The sequence below is a fragment of the Heterodontus francisci genome, chromosome 24 (genome assembly GCF_036365525.1).
Source record: "Heterodontus francisci isolate sHetFra1 chromosome 24, sHetFra1.hap1, whole genome shotgun sequence".
In the NCBI taxonomy this organism is placed as follows: domain Eukaryota; kingdom Metazoa; phylum Chordata; class Chondrichthyes; order Heterodontiformes; family Heterodontidae; genus Heterodontus; species Heterodontus francisci.
In genome coordinates this window covers 40,247,300-40,256,806 of record NC_090394.1, presented here as the reverse complement: position 1 = coordinate 40,256,806, position 9,507 = coordinate 40,247,300, and the positions used below count along the sequence as shown (strand labels likewise).

The 9,507-nt window shown below is 43.4% G+C and overlaps 1 protein-coding gene across 2 annotated transcripts in view; it reads right to left on the bottom strand.

The window, feature by feature from the left end:
• Positions 1-306: 306 nt before the first annotated feature.
• The window catches only part of LOC137383671 (voltage-dependent calcium channel gamma-3 subunit-like), a 45,878-nt gene continuing 36,677 nt past the window's right edge, over positions 307-9,507 (bottom strand). For both annotated transcript variants that reach the window (XM_068056835.1, XM_068056837.1), the window contains 2 exons: positions 2,368-2,508; positions 307-1,406 (listed from right to left, as the gene is read on the bottom strand). In XM_068056835.1, the coding sequence (XP_067912936.1) occupies positions 889-1,406; positions 2,368-2,508 (659 nt within the window). In that variant the 3' untranslated portion in view covers positions 307-888. The remainder of the gene's footprint in view (positions 1,407-2,367; positions 2,509-9,507) is intronic.

Genomic DNA, 9,507 nt, shown 5'->3' with positions numbered 1-9,507 from the left:
TCTCTGTCGCCTGCCACTCAGCCAATTTCCTAACCAGGTCAATAATTTGCCTTCAACTCCATGAGCTTCAACTTTAGCAAACACTCTCAGGGATTTTATCAAATGCCTTCTGGAAGTCCACATAGGTAACATCCAAAGACAGTCTCCTGTCCTCTCCAAAAAAGGTGACTGAGGCAAGTTGCAGCGAATAGGCACTGATTATGCAACACTGACACACGAGTACTCGCTCCTCTCTTTTCCTGGCGGATTGTAAGCATCTGAAAAACATTTCGGATAAATAAGTAACGACAAATTTTGAATGTCCTTGTGCGTTTATTTCTGTTTATTTTACATAAATCATCGAGGTTCATTTTCTAATTCTGTGCTTTTGGCAGCTAAACTAATTTAAACTGCGCTTATTTTATTCAGAATGTTAAAATATGAAGGCATTAAAATGCTAGGATTGAATCAATGTCTTATAAAAACAGTGTACTTTTATCGTGGAAAGGCTGTCAGTGAAACGGAGAGTTCAGTAAATACATGCAGGCAGCGTTGAGAAAAATGGAGCAATTTTATCGGTGATTTCCGGGCGATAATTCAACAGGATTTTCAGTTGGTTTTAAATAGAAAATTCTTTGACACTAAACACTTCCCAGGGTGGTGAGGGGAATCTACTAATCTCAGGCACCGAAATTCGCTTCCGATTTCACATTGAAATGTTGCCAAACACCAGTCTGACAGCACACTCTCTGCAGGAATTGGTGCTCAGAAAGAATCAGAGCTTCTTATTGAACAGAGAGTCTTTCCTTTTGGGAGCTTGTCCTGCTCTGGACCAACACTGCACACGTTCACAGAAAGGCATTGAGATGCTCATCGCAGTTGCTCAAACCCTGAACCGGTGGTTGGGTGTCAGACGGGAGTGGTGCGCCTGTTGGCAGGGTTTGCGTGAAGAGGTTCCTTCGAGTCTTTGGAAATGCAGTTGCGAACTTGCAGGAATTTAGGATCCCGTTCGGAAGCGAGATTACTTGCGACAACTGCTTTTGAAGGGTCCCTGGACAGTGTGTACATTGTTATCTCATTTGACGGTGGCGTGGTGTAGGCTTTACCCCCAACTGGAGACGGGTCCCTGGACCGAGGTTCTGTGGAGCGTGAACTCGACCTTCGCCTGAACCTGTATCTGTAGCTGGGAATTCGGGCAAGAGTAGATTTCTTCAGCACGTCGTTGCGGGACTTCACCCTCAGCTGTCGGTGTTTGTCGATGTACATGTGCACCGCTAACACCCCCACGGTCTCGGCAATGATGAATGACAGAGCCCCAAAGTAGAATGACCATCCGTAAGAATAATTGTTCTTTTTGGAATCACTTTGCCCAGGGTCTCCGGCATTAGCCGATATGTAGACTATAATTCCTATTATGTTGCTTAAACCTGAGAAGAGGAGGAAGGACAGCGTCATGATTACAAGGTGTGATGCAACGTTGATAAGATGCAGTGCAGCCGACATAGAAACCAAAGCTTTATAATGGAGGCGGGTGGTGGCGATGGAAGGGTCCAGTAAGAAAGAATTTGCCTTTATACAGCGCCTCTCACGACCACAGGAGGTCTCAAAGCTCTACAGCCCATTAAAAGTGTATCACCAATGCAATGTAGGAAACATGGCTGACAATTTGTACACAGCAAGATCCCACGAAAAAAATGAGATAATGGCCAGATAACATTTTTTGTGTGTATTGGTTGAGGGATTAATATTGGTCTGGACATTGGAAGCATCTCCCTACTCTTCAAACTCGTGCCACATGCTCTTTCAAAGATGGCACTTCTAACAGTGCAAACACTGTTACAGAATGGCACTGAAGTGCGAGCCTAGATTACATGCTCAAGTCCCTGGTGTGGGAATTGAATCCACAACATTCTGAGTCAGAGGCAATAAAGTGCTACAAACTGAGCCAAGATTGACATCTTGATAGTTTGTGTTGTGAGTGGGGTGTAACTGAAAGGCTGTTATTACAGAGTTCAGTAATGAACGGTGGGTAGAGAGTTTGATAAGTGGGGGCTAGAGAAGGGTTGAGCCTCTACATTGAATCAAAAGGCACTCTATGTGGATGAACAGCGTGAATCAAAAGCATCATTCCCAGAAAATGCAGATAGATGGAGCCACAGACCAACAGCATTTGGGTTTTATAAATAGGGGCATTGAATATAAAAGTGAAGTTATGTTGAAAGGACAGTGTCTGAACCACTGCACCATCCAGTCCACTTTTGATTTGAATTTTGAGAAAAGGATCTGCAGTGAGCAGTTGTGAAGTTTAGAGTCAAAGTTGAATGGGAAGCATTGGCTGAAAGTCAGGAAATGAGTTAAGGAAATAGTTTCCATTTAAAAATGACAAACCTGCTGCTACGAAAAAAATCCCAGAACTGAGGACAACATTGTGTTTGCTCTTGTAGAATTCACCAGCAGCAACACAGACACCTCCAAGAAACAGTAATCCCACACTCAGTATCGGGAATATACTGGAAGCCCTGACGATTCCTGCAGGGAGAATGAGGAGTCAGAGTGAGAAGTGCTGGGCACTGCACGCCATCATTAATGTGGTCTGATTGATCACAAACTAGTATTTGTCACACAAACACACAACTTAAGGTTGGGGGTTGGGGGAAATTGTCCTTTTACCTGATTTATTTTATGATGTAGCTCATAGCAGAAAGGACAGCCAATTATGTTTACAATACTTTGGAAGTTGAGGAAGCTGATTCGATGCCTCACCAATGACATAAAGGAATAAATTGACCAATGCCACACTCTCAATGTGGAGCTGTGTTTGAAGGATGTGTGGGCTAGAGGCAGGTCCACAATACTAGTACAGTTTCTCTACCCTTCTGCACTCCTTTCAGAATACAGCTTCTCACATGTTCATGCATGATTGGGTTAACAAGCATATGCATAAAATTACTTACGGGTGTAGTATAGAGCCTCTGGTAGGATAAGGATGAGGACAGCAAAGTATATGAGGAGGTAAGAAAGGGATGTGCAGGAAATAATGTTGTTCGAATGGGTGATTTCAGTCAGTTCAGTTCCCTTCCAAGACTGCCTATTTTCACCTCCACATTGCTCACCTCTAGCCCTCCCTCACCCTATTGATCCTAAAACCCTCATCTACACTGTCTTCTTCTACAGGTTTAACTACCCCAACTAACCTCCCAAGCTCCACTCTACATAAACTACAACTTGCCTGTATCACTGCTGCCTGCACTCTATCCCTAGCCACCTTCCTATTCCCTCTGGCCTCACCAACCTAGTCCCCAATGCAATTAATTTAAATTCTTTGTCCTTGTCTAAAAAAAACTCTCTATAGTCTTGCTCTTCCCTACATTACAACCACCTAAAGCCCCCTGTGCCTAATGGAAGTGGGACATCAGAATCAGAAATAATGCAGGATTGTTTTTTTGGCAGAATATGTTAAGGATCCAACTGAGGGCAATCGTCCCCAGACCTAGTTCTTGCAATTGGGACAACTTGCTTTTATAAGAACATAAGAAATAGGAACAGGAGTAGGCCAAACAGCACCTTGAGTCTGCTCTGCCATTCAATAGGATCCTGGCTCATACTTGACCTCAACTTTACTTTCCCACCTGATCCCCATTTCCTTAGACTCTAAGAATCTATCAATAGTTTGAATATAATCATCTTTAAGCACAATAAAACATATCAAGGCACTTTACAGAGGTAAAAACACTGAGCAAAGAGAAAGCAAGAACTTTAATTTCTATACTGCTATTCATATGTCCTCAGGTTGTCCGAAAGTGCTATACAGCCAATTAATTACTTTTGAAGTATAGTCATTGTTGTTTTGTAGGCAAGTGTGGCAGTCACTTTGTGCACAGCAAGTCCCATAAACAACAATGAAATGAATGACCAGTTAATCTCTTATGGTGTTGTTGATTGAAGGAAGTATGTTGGCCCAGGATGCCTGGAGAATTCCCTGCTCTTCTTACAACAGCACCATGGGATCATTTATGTCCACCTGAGAAAGCTCTCAGTACTGCACTAAAATGTCAACCTAGATTATGCACTCATGCTTGAACCCATGATCTTTTAATTCAGTGGCGAGAAAGCCTCCACTGAACGGTCTACGTTGATAAAAGGAGAAATGACCAAAAACATGGGCAAAGCAGAAGGTTCTGAGGAGGCTTTGAAGGTGAAGAGAGTAGCAAGATGACTGGTTAAGGGAAGGTGTTCCCGAGTATGGGGTGGTTGGTTGAAGGCTCAGCCACCAAAGCTTTGAGCAGAGGGATGGGGGAGGCAGAGGACTCCAAGGTTGAGGGCAAAGGCTGCCATGTAGGGCTTTAGGATGTTGCAGGGTAGAGAGGAACAAGACTATGGAGAGATTTTTTTTCAGACAAGCACAAAGATTTTGAATCGAGTTCATTGGAGAAAATTTGCTGGTTCTGCCATTGACCATGGCTTATTACCTTTAGCCTGGGACCCTTACCTGGGCCAGGGATGACTCACAAAAGGGCAGGGACAACCACCCCCTGAGGTCTCAAATGACCCTGCTACCACTTTTGGTGGGGATGGCAGAAGAGCTGGAACCTCGAGGGACAACAGCTGCGTACAGGCCGAGGATCCTTTGGGAAGAGGAATGGAGTTTCCTTCAAATCACACGAGGAAGGCAACAGAAAACCACCTCATGTACTTTTCCCTAGTCATATTGCTCATTTATCATGGAAGTTAAAAAATGGGAGGCTTATATGAGAAACTGAAGAGGAGAGCGCAGGACCTTGTGGGGTGGAGAAATAAGCAAAGGACCTGCCCTTGGGCAGATCACCACAACTACTGCATTGGAGACTGGGTTGGTGAGGATGGAAAGTTGGATTTAGTGTGGAATAGAGTGCAAGCAATGGAACTCTGAGCAAGTTGTAATTTACATAAAGTGCAGCTTGAGAGATTAGCGAGGAGAACATTGGGGTACTTGATCCTTTAGGAGAAGGCAGCATTGATGAGGCTTTTTGGAACAATAGGGTAAAGGGGTTAGAAGCAAGCAATGTGAAGGTGAAAATAGGAAGTCTTGGTGGGGAACCAGATGTGGCATTTGTAGCTCATCTCAGTGTCAACCAGGAAACTGTGGTTGTCAGTGTCCAATCCAGACTGATTGATTAGCTGGAGTGGGCAATGAAGTCAGGTGACTATGTTAAAGTGTTTATCTCAATGTCCAAAGAAAGTGTCTTTAATCTTGCCAATCCTAAGCTTGAGAAACTTTTCACTCATCAATGACTTGATTTGGACATGGACTCAAGGAGGTGTGAGACACTGAGCTGATGCTGTCTGCATTTATATGAAAACTGACCCTAACTAGACCCCTGACTATGGATGGTGTCACCTCGGAGCCACACAGAGAAGAGGAAATGAAAAAGACTACATCCATAATTTAGAGGGTGTGGGATCACTGGGCATTAGTGAGCACAGTATGATCAATTTTAAGATTGTCTCTCAATCAGCTCCAGGACAGGAATATATGGCCTTGAAGTGACACTGTAAGAAGATTGCTGTAGAAAGTTGAAATAGATCAATCAATCGATGCCTCTGTTAAAATAGCAGCCAAAGGATTTTAATAAAAACCCGTGAAGCTTTTTTACACTCATTTTCATACAATATAATTTCAAATCTTATGTCTTTTGAAAGGAAAACTTCTAAGGAATGAACTCAAATGCATTATTAAATGATCTTTCAGTTCAAGAAAAATGCAACACTTTTAAAAGTATAATATAGAGTAAACAGGACTAATATATAGACCCCCAAAATTAAATAGTCCCAAAAATGCCTGAAGAACTTAAGAAATAGGAGCGTGAGTAGACCATTCAACTCTTTGAGCGTGCTCTGCTATTCAATAAGATCATGGCTGACCTACCTGAGCTGCACCTTCCCGAATTATCCCCATATCCCTTAATTGCCTTAGTTTTCAAGAATCTGTCAATCTCTGCTTTGAATATACTCAAAGACATGGCAGCTACAGCCCTCTGGGGCAGAGAATTTCAATGATTCACAACCCTCTGAGTGAAGAAAATTCTCCTCAGTTGAGTCCTAAATGGCCAAACCCTTATTCTGAGACTGTGACCCCTAGTGCTATACATCCCAGCTAGGGGAAACATCCTCCCAAAATCTACCCTGTCAAGCCCCTTAAGAATTTTATGTTTCAGTGAGATCACTTCTTATTCTTTAAACTATCGGGAATGTAGGCCTAGTCTACTTGACCTCTCTTCATACCGGGAATCAGTTTAGTAAACCTTCATTGCACTCCCTCTAAGGCAAGTATATCCTTCCTTAGGTAAGGAGACCACATTTCTCCAGGTGTGGGCTCATCAAGGCTCGATATAGTTGCAGCAAGGATTCTTTACTCATACTCCAATTCTTTTGTAATAAAGACTGACTTACCATTTACTTTCCTAATTGCTTTCTGTACCTGCACATTAACTTTCTATGGTTTGTGTACCAGGGCACCTAGCCCCCTCTGAATTCCAACATTTCCCAGTCTCACCATTTAAAAAATATTCTGCTTTTCTATTTTTCCTACCAAAGTGGATATCTGCACATTTCTCCACATTGTATTCTATCTGCCACATTCTTCCCACTTGTTTAACCTCCCTATATCTCTTTACAGCCTCTTTGTGTCCTCCTCACAGCTTACTTTCTCACCTAGCTTCGTATTGTCAGCGAATTTGGATACACTACATTTGATCCCCTCATCTAAGTCATTGATATAGATTGTAATCAAGGGATAGGGGGAGAAAGCGGGAATAGGGTACTAAATTAGACGATCAGCCATGATCTTTTTTGAATGGCGGAGCAAGCCCGAAGGGCCGAATGGCCTACTCCTGCTCCTATTTTCTATGTAAATAGCTGAGGCTCAAATACCTATCGTTGCAGTACTGCATTAGTTACAGGAATGCTTTTCATGTCTTCTACTGTGAGGATAGATACAAAGAATTTGTTTAATATCTCTGCCATTTCTTTATTCCCTGATATAAATTCTCCTGTCTCTCTCTGTAAGGGACACATATTTACTTTCACTCATCTCTTCCTTTTTACACACCTATGAAAGCTTTTACAATATGATTTCATGTTTCTTGCTAGTTTCTTATAATATATTTTCTTTGTCAATTTTTTGGCCATCCTTTGCTAAATTCTAAAATCCTCTCAGTCCTTAGGTTTACTACTCTTTTGGACAACATTATAAGCCACTTCCTTTAATCTAATTCTATCTTTAACTTCATTTGTTAGCCACACTTGAACCAATTTTCTTGTGGGTTTTTTATTCCTTAGGGATATTCATTGCAAATTATGATTATTTCTCTAAATGTTTGCCATTGCTTATCTATCATCATATATTTTCCCAATCTAGCTTGGCCATCTTGCCCCTCATACCTATGTAGTTTGCTTTGTTCAGATTGAAGACCCCGGTTTTGGACTTAAGTAAGTCATTGTGGGGAGGCAGTGGCATAGTGGTATTGTCACTGGATTAGTAACCCAGAGATACAGCGTATTGCTCTGAGGACATGGATTTCAATCCCACCATGGCAGAAGGTGGAATCTGAATTCAGTTTATAAATCTGGAATTAAAAGCTAGGCTAATGGTGACCATGAAACCATTGTCAATTGTTGTAAAAACTCATCTGGTTCACTAATGTCCTTTAGGGAAGGAAATCTGCTGTCCTTACCTGGTCTACATGTGACTCCAGACCCACAGCAATGTGGTTGACTCTTTAAATGCCCTCTGAAATGGCCAAGCAAGCTACTCAGTTGTATCAAACTGCTACAAAATCGATAAGGAATGACACCAGACGGACCACCCGGCATTGACCTAGGCGCCGGAAACAACAACGGCAAACGCAGCCCTGTTGACTCTGTAGAGTCCTCCTTACTAACATCTGGAGGCTTGTGCCAACGTTGGGAGAGCTGTCCCACAGACCAGTCAAGCACCAGCCTGACACAGTCATACTCACCGAATCATACCTTACAATGTCCCAGGCACCGCCATCACCAACCCCGGGTAGTTCCTGTCCCACCGACAGGACAGACCCAGCAGTGGGTATAGTCGGGAGGGAGTTATCCTGGGAGTCCTCAAGATCGACCCCCGACCCCATGAAGGCTCATGGCAACAGGTCAAACATGGGCAAAGAAACCTCCTGCTGATTACCACCTACCACCACCCCCCCCCACCCCCCTCAGCTGATGAATCAGTACTCCCCCATGTTGAAAACCACTTGGAGGAAGCACTGAGGGTGGCAAGGGCGCAGAATGTACTCTGGGTGGGAGACTTCAACATCCATCATCAACAGTGGCTCGGTAGTGCCATTACTGACCAAGCTGCCAGAGTCCTAAAGGACATAGCTGCTAGGCTGGGTCTGCAGCAGATGGTGAGGGAACCAACAAGAGGGAATAGCATACTTGACTTCATCTTCACCAATCTGCCTGCCGCAGATGCATCTGTCCATGACAGTATTGTTAGGAGTGCCCTTGTGGAGACCAAGTCCCATCCCGTCTTCACATTGAGGATACTGTCATGCTAGGCCCCCACCTGCCAAGAATGAGGCACATCAATATTGTCATGAACATTGATTTTTTTTAGCTGTTGTTGGAACGAGGAAATGACTTGTTAAACAGCCTTGGATGGAAAATAAACATTTACATACAACAGACATCGAAGGTGAGGAAGCGCATTCCAGGGCCTGCGAAGGAGGATACAATCCACAAGGGCCAGGACTGGTTCAACCAGCTGGTCACGTGACTAACTGGCTGTTCCAGGGTTTTCTTTTGAACTGGCCACACAGAGTTTGAACTGAGAGTGTCTGTTTGCTCCTGGACTGAGAAGATCTCTCCTGTCTGCTCCCATCTCTTTCTCACAAGCCTCTGAATCCACTGAAGACACGTGAACCCCAAGAGAGAAAAGTCTCCTACAGCGAACAAGGTTTAAGAAGAATACTTGGCCCCAATGAAAAGCAAGATCTACCTACAATCAAGGACTCTACAGTGAGCTCAAAGAACTGTAACAAAAACTCTTCAGCTATTGCCTCACACTTTTCCACTTTATTTTTCTTCTGCTCTTTTCTGTCCCTATTTGCATGCGTGTATTGCATATGCATGCTAGCGTAGGCGCGCCATGTATCCGTAGGCGTCAACCGAATTAGAGTTTAAGTTTAAGTTTAATAAATTTCAATTTTTCTTCTTTAAACCTAAGAAAGCCTGTTTGTGCTGGTTTCTTTGCCTTATAATTGGAAAGCGGTGAACAAGGATTCACCAAGACGGAGTTAAAAACACGGTGTGTTTAAAATTAAACCCTGTTATGGTAAGACCAGGTGAAGCCTGAGAGGGACCCCTAGACACCTTTCTCACCTGGTCGTAACAATACCGCCATCGTGTGTGTGGCACTACCACCGTGCTAAATGGGATAGATTTCTAACAGATCTAGCAATGCCAAACTGGTCATCCATGAGGCGCTGTGGGCCATCAGCAGCAGCAGAACTAAACTCAACC